This window comes from Chiloscyllium plagiosum, chromosome 39 (assembly GCF_004010195.1).
Source record: "Chiloscyllium plagiosum isolate BGI_BamShark_2017 chromosome 39, ASM401019v2, whole genome shotgun sequence".
Classification (NCBI taxonomy): Eukaryota; Metazoa; Chordata; class Chondrichthyes; order Orectolobiformes; family Hemiscylliidae; genus Chiloscyllium; species Chiloscyllium plagiosum.
Window position 1 is genome coordinate 4,707,338 of NC_057748.1, and position 16,646 is coordinate 4,723,983.

General features: G+C 42.3%; 3 protein-coding genes across 3 annotated transcripts in view; all 3 read left to right on the forward strand.

Annotated features, from left to right (window-relative positions):
* LOC122542163 (ferritin heavy chain, oocyte isoform-like) overlaps window positions 1-227 on the forward strand; it is a 9,178-nt gene extending 8,951 nt beyond the window's left edge. Inside the window, exon 2 of the mRNA XM_043679582.1 lies at window positions 8-227. Coding sequence (XP_043535517.1) covers window positions 8-163 — 156 coding nt within the window. The 3' untranslated portion in view covers window positions 164-227. The remainder of the gene's footprint in view (window positions 1-7) is intronic.
* Window positions 228-4,070: 3,843 nt separating this feature from the next.
* Window positions 4,071-6,204, forward strand: LOC122542144 (ferritin heavy chain, oocyte isoform-like). Its single transcript, XM_043679558.1, has 4 exons — window positions 4,071-4,226; window positions 5,148-5,294; window positions 5,519-5,644; window positions 5,915-6,204. Exons 1-4 carry the CDS (start codon window positions 4,125-4,127, stop codon window positions 6,068-6,070), a joined length of 531 nt encoding a protein of 176 aa, XP_043535493.1. The 5' UTR covers window positions 4,071-4,124; the 3' UTR covers window positions 6,071-6,204.
* Window positions 6,205-11,370: 5,166 nt separating this feature from the next.
* On the forward strand, window positions 11,371-14,331 carry LOC122542140 (ferritin heavy chain, oocyte isoform-like). The gene is made up of 4 exons (XM_043679548.1): window positions 11,371-11,522; window positions 12,797-12,943; window positions 13,262-13,387; window positions 13,670-14,331. The coding sequence occupies exons 1-4, from the start codon at window positions 11,421-11,423 to the stop codon at window positions 13,823-13,825; spliced, it is 531 nt and encodes a 176-aa protein (XP_043535483.1). The 5' UTR covers window positions 11,371-11,420; the 3' UTR covers window positions 13,826-14,331.
* Window positions 14,332-16,646: the final 2,315 nt, after the last annotated feature.

Below are 16,646 nucleotides of genomic sequence, written 5' to 3' on the forward strand. Positions count from 1 at the left end.
CTTCCAGCTGTGTGACTTCCTGGAGAGGCACTACTTGGATGAGCAAGTGAAGATGATCAAGAAGCTGGGAGATCACATCACCAACCTGAAGAGACTGGGAGCCCCTGACAATGGCCTGGGAGAGTACCTGTTTGACAGGCTCACCCTGGGGGAGAGTGACTGAACTATTGTATTTCTCAGTTGGACTTTGTGGAATGTGCAACTTGAAATAAAACACTTAATATTTACTTGTTTGTGCCTCTTTAATTTGGAACCAACATCTATGCATTAATAGAAACAATTTAAGATCACTCTTTCAATCTGCCAATTCTGGGTCCCAGCTCGATGCCGAAGAGCATTGTTTGAAAGACTCTTTTAATGTAAGTTGCCTTTTTACAATCTAATCTTGGACTGTTGCTTGGGCTCTAGAAAATGGAACAAGGTCACTTGGTCCATTGACTATTTCAACACAATCATGATTGAGCATTCAACTATCTACCTTTTTTTGGTATCTTTAGCCTTAAGTCTATTTTTCCTCTGACCCTGTGTTTTGGCTTCCACTGCAGTGATGGGGAAATCTGTGGATGCTTTTCTAGGGTGGAGAAATTTCTCATCTTAGTCCTAGATGACCATCTTGCATCTTGTTAGAGACGTCTGGTTCCTGACTGCTCAGTTACCAAGACAACTTTCTCACAGCATTAACATGATCTAGTCATATCCATATAGCATGGATACAGACCCTTCAGTCCATACTGACTAATTCCAAATCAAGCCAGTCCCCTCTATCTGTTCTTGGCTCATACATCTCCAATAGCTTTTGTATGAACTTATACAAATGCCTTGCCAAGGTTGTAACTGTATCTGCATTCACCACTTCCCCTAGCAGTTCATTCCATGTATGAACTAATCTGGTGGTTTCACAAAAATAGTCAAACTTTCTTGTAATTTTATAAAAAAATGACCCCAGTCTGAAATTCCGTTCTAGTCTTAGGTAAAGACACCTGTCAATCACCTTATCTACACCCCTCTGAGTTTATTTAACCTCCTCTATTCCAGCCTCTCCTTGTAATTCAAAGCCTCCAATCCTAGTAGCATCCTGGTATATCTCTACTGAAACCTCTCCATGTTAATAACCGCCTTCCTGTAGTAGAGTGACCAGAACTGATCAAAGTATTCCAGGAAAAGCCCCTGTACAATCCCAACATGATGATCTAACTCCTATACTCAAACGACTGTGCAATTAAAGCAAGTATGTTAAATGTCTTTAAAAGCCTTAGAACATAGAACAACACAGCACAGAACAGGCCCTTCGGCCCACGATGTTGTGCCGAATATTTGTCCTAGCTTAAGCACCTATCTGTGTACCTATCCAATTGCCGCTTAAAGGTCACCAATGATTCTGACTCTGCCACTCCCACAGGCAGCGCATTCCATGACCCCACCACTCCCTGGGTAAAGAAAAGACACAATATGTGAGAAACATGAGAAACTCACATGTGACGCAAACTTCCAAGAATTATGTATCAGAGTCCCTTGGTCTCTGTTCTACAGTACTATCCAAGGGTCTACTTTACTTGTATAAGTCATGCCCTTGTTTGTTTTACCAAAATGCAATACCTTTATGCTTATCCAAAATCAAGTCCATCTGCTACTCTTTAGCCCATTGACCCTATTGATCAAGATCTCTTTGCCCTGTTATAATTTCATGGGCTTCCGGCATTCTTCCCCTTATCGACGCCACCAACCTTCTAAACTCCAGTGTGTATATATAGTCCTAATGATCCAGCTATCCTTCATTCAGTCCTGCCATCTGGTAATTTTTATTGGAGTCATAGAGCCCTACAGCACAAAAACAGGCCCTTTGGTCCAAACCAGTCCATGCCAACCAAAATGTCCATCCATGCTCACCCCATTTCCCTGCAGTTGGCCCATATTCTTCTAATTCTTTCCTATCTGTGTATTTGTCCAAATGTCTTTTAAGTTTTGTTAATGTACCCACTTCAACCACTTCCACTGGCAGCTCATTCCGTATGCGTACCATCTTCTGTAAAAAGGTTGACCCTCAGGTTCCCTTTTATTCTTTCTCCTCGATTCCCCAACCCTGGGAAAAAGACTGAGTGCATTCACCCTATCTATACCTTATACACTTTTGTAAGATTTTTCCTCCGTCTCCTACATTCTAAAGAAAAAAGTCCTCATTTGTCCAATCTTTCCCCATAACTCAGACCATTAAATTTCTTCTGCACTCTTTCCAATTTAATACCATCCTTCCCATAGCAAGGTGCCTGAAATTGAACACAATTCTCCAAGTGTAGCCTCACCAAAGTCCTGTATAATGCAACATTTCTTCCCAACTTCTATACTCAATGCTCTACCCAATGAAGGCCAGTATGCCAAAAGTATTTTTCACTGTCCTGTCTACATGTGACTCCACTTTCAGAGAACTGTGAACCTGAACTTCAAAGTCCCTCTGTTCCACAATACGCCTTAAGATTCTACCATTCACCATAAAACTCCTACCTTGATTTGACTTTCCAAAATGCAAGACCTGTATTAAACTCCATTTGCAGTCAGAATATTCATCATGAGACCAAAACTGCACACACCATTCTGAGTATGGTCTTATCAATAACTTGTACAATTCCAGCAAGACGTCCCTGCTCCTATACTCTCATCTTCCTGTTGCAAATGCCAACAGGCCATCTGCTGTCTTCCCTGCCTGCTGCACCTGCATGTTTCTTTCAGCAGTTGGTGTTCTAGGAGACCCAGGTCTTGTTGCATCTTCCCCGCACCCCAACCTCCCAAACTATTGCCATTTGGATAATCTACATTCTTCTTGAGAACTGCCATCAGAATATGAGATTTAAGTCCCTGCATTCTTTTATGTTTGCAGTCATATTTCATCTTTGCCATTGTATAGGGCACAATGGCTCAGTAGTTAGCACTGCCAGCACCTTGGTTTGATTGCAGCCTCAAGTGACTGTCTGTGCAACATTTGCACGTTCTCCCTGTGTCTGCGTGGGTGTCCTCTGGGTGCTCCGGTTTCCTCCCACTATCCAAAGATGTTCAGGTGAGGTGAATTGGCCATGCTAAATTGCCCATCATGTTCAGGGATGTGCTAGGTGCATTAGTTAGGGGTAACTGTAGAGTAGTACAGGAATGGATCTGGGTGGATTACTCTTGGGAGGGACAATGTGAACTTGTCAGGCTAAACGGCCTGTTTTCATACTGTAGTGATTCTGTGATGATTCTATAGAAGTTCATCAATAAGAATTTATGCTTCTTACCACTTTGATTTTTTAATCCATGCCCACAAGTAGATATTGATTGGAAGCAGTTCCTGTGGGAAGGATCAATCAATAGTTGCCCCCAGAGCCAGTACAACCATAGGCTTTCATCAAAGCCTGTGGGGACCATTGGGTGACCACATGATGTCTGTCAGTTTGGTCAAAGCCCATTGTGACCATTGGACGTTCACTGCATCTTGAATTCTTGTTTCATCTCAAACGGGTATCAAGATCTGATTGCATTTTCTGTTCATGTGGATTGACTGTGTCTGTTGGTGGTATTTCTCCCTGGAAGCTCCTGCCTGTCACGTAACTAACAGTTCCAGATGTGAATCACTGTTGCTCTGTCTGGTGCACCTAAAGCAAAAGTTAATCCAAGGGAGCACATCTCATCACTTAATCCAGGAATAAACCCTTCTAAAATGAAACCAGAAGTCAACATATGAGATCTCAGTGACACAGCCACTTGAAGCAAAAGGGTCAGATCAGGTTATGAAAAAGCACTTCAAAAGTAATTTTTTAAAAAATCATTCCATTTTTATCTAGCTGTAAACAACCAGCTCGTTGGAAGTTGAGAACCTATTAATCTAAAAGCAGTGACCTCATCAAGATTAATATCCCAAATATTGACATTTCAAAGCTCTGATTGGCTCTGGGTCTTGACCCTCCTCCCCCCCCACCTCTGTCCCCTTTGTTCATTGGTGCCTGGATTGATGAGAGATTCTGTTTGGCTATTCGGTTTTGTCAATCATCATTGGTGATGTCACCACTGTTTCAGTGCAGGATGTTCCAGGAAGATAAATACAACAGCTAGGGGGAGAGAGGCTTAGTTTTAGAGTTGTGTGGGTAATAGTGAAGATGGACTCCCAAGTGTGTCAGAACTACCACAAGGACTGTGAGGCTGCTGTTAACAAGCAGATCAACCTGGAGCTCTATTCCTCCTATGTTTACCTCTCCATGGTGAGGCTTGTGCTTCTAACAAAAGTATTGTGGAAAAGTTGGATTTTCTCCAATTTAACACTAACCTGAACTTTTTTTCTTCTTGAGAATTGAGCTACTTCAAAAATATGATTCGCAACATTGATGTGACTGCTCCTTGTTGTCGCTACACCCTGATGCAAAGCTTTAAAGCTGAAACTATCTTGGCTCCTGCCTTTGCTAATGTAATGAGTATAAACCTGGATGAATGTCTGTTTGCTTTTGTCTTACTGACATGGGCAAAGTTTGCTCTGCGCTGACTACAACTAGAAAATGTCTGTTGTTTTTTTTAACTGAAGACTGATACACTGATTCAATGTCAACTCCATTCACTGAGTTGTAACTGTCATACTGTTGTGAATTTTAGTGTCACTACAAACTCTTGGGTTCTGGTACCAAGATTCCAAGACTATGCATGAGTGAAGTGGCTTGTATTAAAGTATTAATTTGAAATGTAGGTATCTCTGCTTTTATAATTTCTCAGTAAGGTCAGCTGTGTTGATCAATATCATAGGAGAATCCTTGAGGAGTGGATGTTGTCCCAGAATGTAGGATAATTTCCTGTTATTTGAGATAAAGCTGAGAAGCTCTCCATATCAGGTGCCAGTGTATCTATGTAGTTATGAGTTCAATTTGTACTTTACATGGAAGGTAATTCCAATAGATCTCTTTTTTTTTAAACAAGTAAAGCTCACTAACGTTCACAAGTGAATTAGATCTCACTACTAATAAAGGAACTAAGTGCTCCTTTGGTGCAGTGGTAGTGTCTCCTACTCTTGAGCCAGGAGGCCCAGGGCTTTCATCCCAAAGGTACGACATGCCAAATAAACATGTTTTAAAGTGGTTGACAATCGTGCTGCATGCTGTAATTTTATTATGAAATCTATTCTACTTTCCCCCCAGTCCTCTTACTTTGACCGGGATGATGTTGCCCTGCGTCACTTTGCTGAGTTCTTCAAGGAGCAGTCCCATGAGGAACGGGAACACGCTGAGAAACTGATGGAATTCCAGAATCAACGTGGAGGCAGAGTCCTCCTGCAGGATGTCAAGGTTGGGTTTGACTAATCTCTCCTAGATTAAACAATTGTACTTCATATTATTTGAAGCAACTTCATTTAAATGCTTATTTGTCTAGCACAATTACTGCCAATCTAATGTGGATTTAAAGCAATTCAATTCCAATTAATCATAATGCTATAAGCCATATTGCTTCAGCCACTAAAACTGAACTTGACCTGTAATAAAGTGAACACTTTACTTTTCCCTCCCTCCAGAAGCCAGAGCAGGATGAGTGGGGCAATGGTCTGGAGGCAATGCAGAGAGCTCTGCAGTTGGAGAAGGATGTGAACCAGAGTCTGCTGGATCTGCACAAACTCTCCTCTGACCACACGGACCCTCATGTGAGTTCCTGATGTATTTATGTCTGGGATCTGTCTTAAATGGATAAGACATTTGGTCCTTTAGCCTCTGAATTTTATGTAAATGGTGGTGAGTGCAGTATGGGAGTGGACCACGCTTCTGGTGTAACCCAGATCTGAGCACTTTCTAAAGGCTCCTCAGCAATCTGTCACATCACTTAACTGTCCACTCTCCATTATTGAGGAGAATACCAGTCTTGGAGAAAAGTCAAGCTGATCTTGACATAATCAGATTTTCTCTTTGCCTTCCAGCTGTGTGACTTCCTGGAGAGGCACTACTTGGATGAGCAAGTGAAGATGATCAAGAAGCTGGGAGATCACATCACCAACCTGAAGAGACTGGGAGCCCCTGAGAAAGGCCTGGGAGAGTACCTGTTTGACAGGCTCACCCTGGGGGAGAGTGACTGAACTGACTGCAGGGATTGAACTAAGTGGAGAAACTTGTAGAGCTGCTGCTTCTAATACACGAAGTGTCCTGGGCTCTATATTGTAAATTACTAAATAAACAATTCCCCAATGGATTGGGGTTTTTCTTTCTTGTGGATGAATTGATCAAGTTGTGGATTTATCCACATTGTGGAATGGGATCACTGTATCTAAATATTCAGGGTCAATTAGTGAATCCTGTTATGATCCAAGATTTACAGGATGCCCTCCAATCTGAGAAAACCGACTTGTCTTAATCTCAAAACAATGATCTACAGATGCTGGAAGTCAAATTGCTGGGGGGTGGCAGGGGGAGAGAAAAGCTCTGTATTTCTAGCAATAACTGTGGAGAGAAAGCAACTTCTGTTTTTTTTTTGCTTACCTACATACAAGCTTTTTCTTTAGTGATTTTTCCCATGTGCTGTCAGAGTTCTCAGAATCTAACTTTCTTGCCAGAACAAAACTGTTGCAGGTGATCTGGGCATTAGTTTCCCAATGACTCCAGCATTGGGTCACTTCTTTGCAAGATCAAACCTAGTCAATGGTGGTCACCTAGTCGAGGAAATCTGAGAAGCCTGTGTTAGAAACTCCAACAATCAACCAAATGGAGTTTGTCTCCATGGCAGTTCCAAAATCTCACCATATTTGCCACGGTTTCTTAGAGGGAGAATCAATTTCTCCCTCTAAAGTTGTTAATGTAACATCCTTGGATTGGGGGTCCAGTCCCAACATGGGAGGAGCCCATGGGCAATGGAGGGCTGCAATCACTCAAGTTAAGGTAGCTAAACTCTTTCATAGTTCATAAAATGCACAAAAATTAGGGATGGCTAAATATCACTCCCACCATTCTATACCTCTTAAAAAAAAAGTATTGCTAAAATCAGTCTCACATAACTGTGTATGACAATCAATTTGTTTTGGGGGAATTACCCAGTTTATTTACTCAAGTGGCAATCTTTCCTCCTCCTTGTCCTATTAATGTTGTTGAATGGCTTCAAATGATGTTTCAGTTGTAAGTATCCAGTGTCTGAAGAGCTTTGAGGAATGCAATAGGTTTAATAAGATTCCTGTGTTTTATTCACTATTAATGCCTCTTCATTTCAGGGTTCTGTGTGTTTTTGCTGTTGAGAAATTCATGAAGGGAAATGAATTTAAGATTTAAATAACTTCTGCTAACAGGGGATACTGAATTTAAATACTCCTTGGGGAAAGATTGCTCCTGTTAGATGTTTCCTGACAGTCCTTAAGGACTATGTGACATTCCAGTATAATAGCACCTGCTCTGTAACAGTCAGGTCAGTCAGTTGTTAGAATAGACAGTGACATTAAGGCACAGAAACCAGAGTAAATGTGTTCAGTGTAAACCACAAATTAAATCATGGGAGCAGCCCATGGAGGCTAACACCTAACTGCTGATAGTAAGCCTGCAAGTTGATGTAGAGATAAACAGAAGTGTGGTGAGTCTCTGTACAGTATGAGAGGTTGCTGATCCAATTTTTGAGAAAGGAAATTTTAAACACTCCTGGAAGGCCAACCCAGAGAACTCATTGTTAAAAAGGAATTACCTTTGTCCATATGTCAGCCATTTGTCATTTTCTATTTCCAAATTATTGGAATAGTTAGGGAAACATGCTGTTGGGAGATTGGATTCCCCTCTGATGGGAATTAATGGAATAAATTCAAAACCTCCCAGATACAAGTATTGTAAATAAAAGACAAGACTCAACACAAAACATGTGGATGAATGATACATTTGAGGGGTTAATCTCAGACATTCTAACATCAGAACAGAACTGATGATATTACATGGGCTGGAAGTTGGGATATGACCACAACAGTGGTACAGGATAACCACCATCATGGCATCTAGCTGAGGCATGGAGGAGGACATTGAAGAACCAAGTGGGCCCAGACAACTACCATTCAGAGGATTGGATTGTGGAAATAACAGCATTGAGCAGGTCTGTATGGATCAAAGAGGGGGCTACGCACTGACCACTCAGGAGGCTGGCCTCAGGTTATTTCCATAAGATCATCCTGAATGAAACACCTGGTATTGCAGTTGGAAGATGGGACAGGATCGGTCGGCCTGACTCCAGCCTCTAATGAGAAGCAGCCGGAGCCGTGGGGATGGGGATTTTGGGAATGGCGAGTGTTCCAGCCAAATCGGAGTGATCCTGGGCTGGAGGGGTCTGCAGCTGGAGGGAGGGTGCGAATCAGTCAAGCTGGCTAACGGACCCATCGTTCTCACCAGAAACTGAGTGGAGGGTGGTACATCATCAGCAATATCTGAGGGGCGCTGGGGCTGAGAGCTTTACACAATTTTTAAAAATTCTCTCATGGGATGTGGGGTTGCTGGTTGGCCCGTCCCTAGTTGCCCCTTGAGAAGGTGGGGGTGTGCTGCCTTCTTGAACCACAGCAGTCCATGTGCTGTAGGTAGACCCACAATACCCTTAGTGAGGGAATACCAGGATTTTGACCTGAGACTCTGAAGGGACAGTGATATATTTCCAAGTCAGGATGGTGAGAGATTTGAAGGGGAACTTACAGGGGCTGGAGTTCCCAAGTATCTACCTCCCTTGCTCTTCTAGATGGAAGTAGTCATGGGTTTCAAAGGATCTTTGGTGAATTTCTGCAGTGCATCTTTCAGATAATAAACATGGCTGCCACTGAACATTGATGGTGGAGGGAGTGGATGTTTGTGGGTTTGGTGCCAATCAGGCGGCTGCTTTGTCCTGGATGGTGTCGAGCTTCTTGAGTGTTGTTGGAGCAGCCCCCATCCAGGCAAGTGGGGAGTATTCCCTCGCACTCCTGACTTGTGCCTTGTAGGCTGTGGACAGAATTTGGGGAGTGAGGAGATGAGTTAATCATCACGTCATTCTGAGCCTCTGCTCTCGTAGCCACTGTGTTTATGTGGTGAGTCCAGCTGAGTTTCTGGTCAATGGTAAGTTAAAGGATGTTAATAACGGGATTATTCAGTGATTGTAGAGTCATTGAAAGTCAAGTGATATTTGGTAGATTGTATTGCAGAGCGTCATTGCCTGGCATTTGTCTGGTGTAATTTTATTTGCCACTTCTCAGCCCAAGCCTGGATATTGTCCAGATCTTGTTGCATTAGTATGTGGACTGTTTCAGTATCTGAGGAGTGATGAATGGTGCTGAACATTGTACAATCATCAGCGAACATCCTCAGTTCTGACCTAATGAGGGAGGGAAACATAAAGTAATTTAGTGGCAACAAACAAAACCAGGCGTTTTTGGATTTGCATTGTATACAATTTGGACAGAAATGTAAGGTTATGTTGGTTGAAGTTTCATTTGAATCAGCCATGCCCCTCTGCTGTCTGTTTTAGGTGAGTCTCAATATTAAATCAGGGTGAGATTTAAATTGGACAAACCAATCAAGATGTTGTACCATTTAGACAAGCTGAGAGGTATTGTACCAGGGCATCACGAGGTTTATTCTAACAAACAGGTTTGTGGTTGACCAAACACTGCATCTGTGTGATAGTGTTCTTTATGAAATTCTAAATTCCAAGGACCATTGTCAGAGGGAACAAGAACAGGAACCGTTAGGATATATTCACCCCGTTTTTTGGTGAGGATGCTATCTGCAGGAAAATCCCACTCCTACAGGACTGCCATTCTTAAACGGGCAGCAACATACAACTAACAGAAGAGCACAGAAGCCAACAAAAACATAGAAAAACATTATACCGTACCATTTAAAGACCACAAGAATGGAAAGCAAAACCAGGTTTGATACACCATTGACACTCTGTTAGAGCTCCAGTTATTTTAATAAAGAATCAATCTTACTTAATGTATCAACCGGTAACTGACAATGTTTGACCAAAGTCCTTTGTGATCACTGGGTATTCCCTGCATCTCAGACCCACTTTGACCAGGACATGTATCAATCTCAAGATACATTTTATTTTTGGGTGGGTCAACTGTGTCCACTGGTGGGGTCTGTCTCAGGAGAGTAGTGTTTAGATGGTGATTGGTGGTTTCTGCTGTCAATCACATGCTCCCCCATCTGGCCAATCTGACCCAGAGTTTAATCCAAGGGAACAAATCTCATCACCTAATCTAGGACTGAACCATTTTTAGAATGAAACCAGATGGAAAGTCGAGGCAAAAGGACCAGATTTGGTCAGATGATGAAAAAGTGCTTCCCTAAAAGTAACATTCTTTAATTACTTTGCGAGTTTTGAAAAGATTTGTAACTCAGGTTGAGGTTTTAATTACTTCATTTGCCAAAAAGTTAGTCCCTTTTTTTCTAAAAGCTGTTCCTTGGTTCAAGGAGACTCCGTCCTTGATTTTTTTTCCGAGGGGCAATAAACCGGGCCGGGCTCCAATCAGTCTGGTTTGATACAGAGATGAAAAGGATTTGAGAGGCCTTTTGTTTATATGTAAACAGATGAGATTTCAGGCCAAAGTGGCCACGTTTTAGAAGTGACCTGTATAATGAAAGGGGAGTGGTCAGCTCACAGTTTTAGTTCAGTCTTGAACAGGGAAGTTCAACAGGGAGCTGTGTGGAAACTATCTCTCTTTTCTGCCCTTTAAATTCAACCTGTAAGCATGTGTTCCATTTATACTAGTTTCTAAAGGGAGTTTTTTTTATTGGGACTGTTGTGTATATTCTGAACAGCATAATTAAGTCTAGTGGATAGGTTGAGTTCTGTAAGGGTTCTTTATTCTGTCCTTTGTGTTTCATTGTATAATTTTATGGATACTTTTTTGTCTGTTTTAAAATCTAGTAGTCAACCTAGCTATCTTACTCTGGGTAATTTTCACTGTACACTGACCAAAACAAATTGCAAAGTTATGGTCTGGGGCTTTCTGCTTCAGAATGTTTTGAGTGGTCTGGCGAACTCCATAACACATTCCAATCCCATTGTAGGTATTTTCTGGGCATCTAGTTCCAGAGACAGGGAAATCTGAACCTGGAGTCTTCAGAACCAGAGGTCTGGACACTACCACTGCATCACATATTAAACAGCAAGCAACCAGTTAGTTTGCAGTGTATTGAAGATCCATCACTTCAAACACGCTTGTATAATCAAGACTAATTGTCCAAACCTCTCTGTATTCCCAATCTCTGATTGGATCTGGGTCTCAGTACTGGCCCCACAGCCCTCCCTCCTTTTTCACTGGTGCCTGGATTGATAGAGATTCCTGATTGGCTGTTATGGATTGTCAATCATCATTGGTGATGTCATTCCCCATTTGAGTGCAGGGTGCCCCAGGAGGATAAACATAAGAGCTTGTGAGAGAGAGAGGCTCAGTTCTAGAGTTGTCTGGGTGATAGTGAGTAGGAATAGTGAAGATGGCCTCCCAAGTGTGTCAGAACTACCACAAGGACTGTGAGGATGCTGTTAACAAGCAGATCAACCTGGAGCTCTATTCCTCCTATGTTTACCTCTCCGTGGTGAGGCTTGTGATCCTGAGATTGTAGTTTTCTTTCAAAAGTTAGAATTTCTCAGTTTCAAAGAAATGACTATGTTCTTGTGTGTTGGGTGTGGAATCTGGGAGTAATGTTTGAGTAGTGAATGCTTTCTCTTTGCCATGTTAACTGCCTGAGGATCAGTTTTAACAGCTACTCTGGAGCAGCTTAACATGAAACCTGTTTAAAGAGCACTCTTGTGGAGCAGTCTGTGTCCCTGTCTCTGAAATTGGTCTGGGTTCAATTCCTACCTGTCTAATATCTCTGATCAGAAGGTACCGGGGAAAAAAAGACAGCTGCTGCATGGGTTTGCTGAAGAGTATGTTATAGTGGAGTACTTTTTAATGTTAGTTAAAGCCCCATCCTTAATGGGATTCTAGTTATTTTTTTTAAAAAAACTAAAGCGCTCACTTGCCATTAATACATCATTGGGATATGAGGTTAAAACCTAGAATCTCTGACTACATGGTGTAAGAATGGAGAGTTTTCTTTACCCATATAGGTGGGTGAGTATTACACTTGGTATCTACTGCATCAAATTGTCCCAATTTTCATGGCTAATAATTATCACTCTGCAAATCAATTAACTTAAGTGGGAAGCTTCCTGTAGTAACTAATGCTCTTCACACTGATTGAAATTATTGAATTGCTTATTTGTCCAGGGTTCATGATTTTAAAAACTCCAGAACACAGCCCATTAGAAATGATAGTGTTTAAATATCCAAGAACCTCCAGGCTCTTGCTTAATTTTGAAAATTCTATGCATCAAACTAAACTTATGAACTCAATATAATTCACTTTTTGCTAGCTGCTCATGCTTAATGAGTTGCAGCCCATGTTTGGGATTGATGAAACTAATAGCAAATTTGTAGCTGTCAAATTGGAATAAATTTAGATTAGATTACATTACAGTGTGGAAACAGGCCCTTTGGCCCAACTAGTCCACACCGACCCGCCGAAGCGCAACCCACCCATACCCCTACATTTACCCCTTACCTAACACTATGGGCAATTTAGCATGGCTAATTCACTTGACCTGCGCATCTTTGGATTGTGGGAGGAAACCGGAGGAAACCCACGCAGACACTGGGAGAACGTACAAACTCCACAGTCAGTCGCCTGAGGCAGGAATTGAACCCAGGTCTCTGGCGCTGTGAGGCAGCAGTGCTAGCACTGAGCCACCCACAAACCTTAATGAGGATGGAAGAATTTTTGACTAGAGTCTAAAATCATGTTTTAAAATTCAATTCTCTTGTCAGTCCTCTTACTTTGACCGGGATGATGTTGCCCTGCGTCACTTTGCTGAGTTCTTCAAGGAGCAGTCCCATGAGGAACGGGAACACGCTGAGAAACTGATGGCATTCCAGAATCAACGTGGAGGCCGAGTCCTCCTGCAGGATGTCAAGGTATCTCTTTCATTCCCTTCTGAGAAATGAGCTTCTATTAGTAGTGGCTGAGGCCAAAAGGAAATGGGATTGAATTTGAGAACAAGCACTTTACAAAAACTATTCTAGAATTGGCTATTCACTCCATGTGTTTTGTGTCTTGTCTTCAGTGAGATTCAATTTTGATCCATTTGGAGTTGGCTAGGAGATTGGTATGACTGGCTTGAATTGTTGTTCACTACTCTATCCTGCCTCTTATCTTGCATGGATCATTGCTTTGACAGGAACCCTCCTGATGCTTTTGCATGTTGTACCTGAACTTTTCCTTTCCTCTTCCAGAAGCCAGAGCAGGATGAGTGGGGCAATGGTCTGGAGGCAATGCAGAGAGCTCTGCAGATGGAGAAGGATGTGAACCAGAGTCTGCTGGATCTGCACAAACTCTCCTCTGGCCACACGGACCCTCATGTGAGCTCTCCATGATTGAATGGTGTTTTGGGCACAATTATTGGAAGATGTTGCTTTTCTGTCTTTAATTGATGCTAATAACTGTCCCAATACCTGGAGGTATAGGGATTTGGAGAGAATGGGCAGATAAGTGCTGAATGTTTTTACACAATCCTAGCATTCCCCTCTAAGGATTTAGTAGTTCATTAAAGGAAATGTTTACGTTAGATAATGTCTTCTTCTGGTCAAGAATTAAATTCCAATTCAAGGGTTAATTTTGGTCCTTTGGAAACTTCCTTCCAGCTGTGTGACTTCCTGGAGAGGCACTACTTGGATGAGCAAGTGAAGATGATCAAGAAGCTGGGAGATCACATCACCAACCTGAAGAGACTGGGAGCCCCTGAGAATGGCCTGGGAGAGTACCTGTTTGACAGGCTCACCCTGGGGGAGAGCGACTGAATGGACTGCAGGGAGCAAGTTTAGTTTGGTACTATACTAAAATAGTATGTTGTCTATCATTTGTGGAGGAAGAAAGAAATGTGGTTTGCTTAAATTGTACCAGGGCTGAAGTCTGGGCTCTTTATTGTGAAATGTATTAGACTCTGGCAAAATAAACTGTTCAATATTGGACTTTGGCTTACTAACTTTCCAAAGTTTGGTTTTACAGCTGCCTTGTCTAACATTGGGTAGAGGCCCAATTTTGCAACACTCCATTCAAATGCTCAACAGCAGAGATTGTAGTACAAAAAACTGCCAGATGCTCTATGTATAGTTTGACACTAACAGGGAATAACTAAAACCATATTTGTTTTAACTTGAATTGAAAAGTCTGAGCACCAGGGTCCCACTAGCAATAACTATGCCTTTGCATCCCAGGCAAATCACCCAAGAATAATGTTCCAAATTTTAGTTCAACATAATTACATGGTCAACATCATTCATTAGTGATTTAAATCCCTCCAGCTGCCATGGTGAGATTTGAATCCATGGTCTGAGCATTAACCCTTCAGGATACTAATCCAGTGACACTACAACAACAGCACTTCTCCACCGGCTTTAACTGTCTGAAAATCTCTCTGGAATGAACTTGAGGAAATAACTGGGACATAATACTCCAGCAAAATACTTCCAGTAACTATTTTTCCTTGTTGCCTCAAACTGTTCATGATTTCCTGGGGACAATAGTTTAAGTGCTTTTTTTTTCTAACAATTTCCATGCAATTTATCAGTTTATAGACCACATTGGCTGATGGCTTTTTGAAATTAATCACTGTTTCCAAGTGAATTTTGGATTTGCTACCATAATCCTATTAGCTTGCTGCAATTGGAAGTGTAATGGTTGTTGTAGTGTGCAATAAACTTCATTTAATGTGGTTTGCATTTAATATGGTATTAGTCACTATTTAAGACAGTAAGTGAGTAAACCATACAACCTGTCACTGTTACTCAGCTCACCTGGATGTGAGCATTATTGACTGGGACAGTATTTACTATCCATCCCCTGGTGATGTGATGCCACCTTGAATGGCTGAGTGTGCGTCCACATTACCCAGAGGGAAGGGCTTCCAGGTACTCTGATCCAACAACATGTAATTACAAGTCCGGATGGTGAGTGGCTTGGGGGCGGGGGGAGAAACCTTGCAGGAAGTGGTGTCCCATGTATCTACTGCATTCTTCCTTCCAGATGAAGTGCTTGTGGGTTTGGAAGAGACTGTTAAAGGTGTTTGAATTTCCAAAGTGCATTGTGCAAATGGTGTACACTTCTACTGAGTGTCAGTGGTGGAGGGAGTGGATGTGGCTGCATTCCTGGATGGTGTCAAGCTGCTTGTGGTGTTTGGTGCTGCACCTATCCAGGCAAGTCAGTATTCCATCACATCCTGACTTGTGCCTTGCAGATGGTGGACCGAGTAGGAGGTAAGACCGTCAGGAGGTAAGATACTGGCTACAGGATTCCCAGCCTCTGACCTTTGACCGCTTTGCCTGTTAAGTACAATAATGGCTGACTTTGGGCTTCAACTCAACTTTTCCATCTCCTTCTATAGCCTTGAAGTTCTGTGTAACTAAAAAGTCCATCTAGACCAGTGTTACAGAAGTCTAACTTGGTATCTACACATCTCCAGTGCAGGAATTTCAAAAACACCCAATCCTTTGAGCAAAGTACTTTATGCTCCTCTCCATCTCAATTAGCAGAGGATACCTTTAACTTTCACCCCTATCGCCTATGCCACGGTCCTAAATTCCGACTCCTATTGACATGAGAATACAATATTTAGGCTATTAAACAAACAATACATTTTGATCATCAGCTTTGTGGAGATAGGTTTAACTGAGCTATTCAAGAGGGAATTGGATTATTTCAATGGGAATAAAGTACAGAGTGATAGGGAAAAGGCTGGATAATGCCAAGTCAAAATGCTCATGAAAAGGCTGGATAATGCCAAGTCAAAATGCTCATTTGGAAGGCTAGTACATGCATGATGGGCAAAATGGCTGCTTTCACCACCATTATATTTTTGATTATCCATGTGAGTGTTTAGAAAGGGTCAAGAGATGACCCTCAATGTGACATCAAGAGCTGACCTCCAGTGATGGGCACCATGGGAGATGACCATTCTGCTGGCTTGGCAGCTGCCCAATACTCACTGGGGGCAAGGGTTCAAACCGATGGTTGACGCAAGGTAAATGCGCAGCCACTAAATGGGTCCGTGTTCTTGATGCACAGTGGTGGTGTCCCTACCTCTGAGCCAGGAGACCTGGGTTCAAGTCTCACCTGCTCCAGAGGTGTGTCACAGCATCACCATTGGTTTGATTAGAAAAATAACTGAAACTGGCTTGAGGTGGAAATCAGCAGTTGGACGCAGTGACATCGGTTCCAGAGGTCACTGCTGAACATGAATCTCAGAGATCCATGCAGTGGCAGGGAACATAGATTACAGCCACTAAGGAAAGGACCCATCGCTGCCACAATCTCAGGGTAAAGGGACCCTCATCGAAGACTCGGATGAGGAGGAATTCCTTCCCTCAGAGGGTTGTGGGTCTTTGGAATGCCTTGCCACAGACAGCTTGGGATGCCTTGCATATATTTAAAGCCGAGTTAGATTAGATTAGATTAGATTAGATTAGCTTAGATTACTTTACAGTGTGGAAACAGGCCCTTCGGCCCAACAAGTCCACACCGACCTGCTGAAGCGCAACCCACCCATACCCTACATTTACCCCTTAACTAACACTACGGGTAATTTAGCATAGCCAATTCACTTGACCTGCACATCTTTGGACT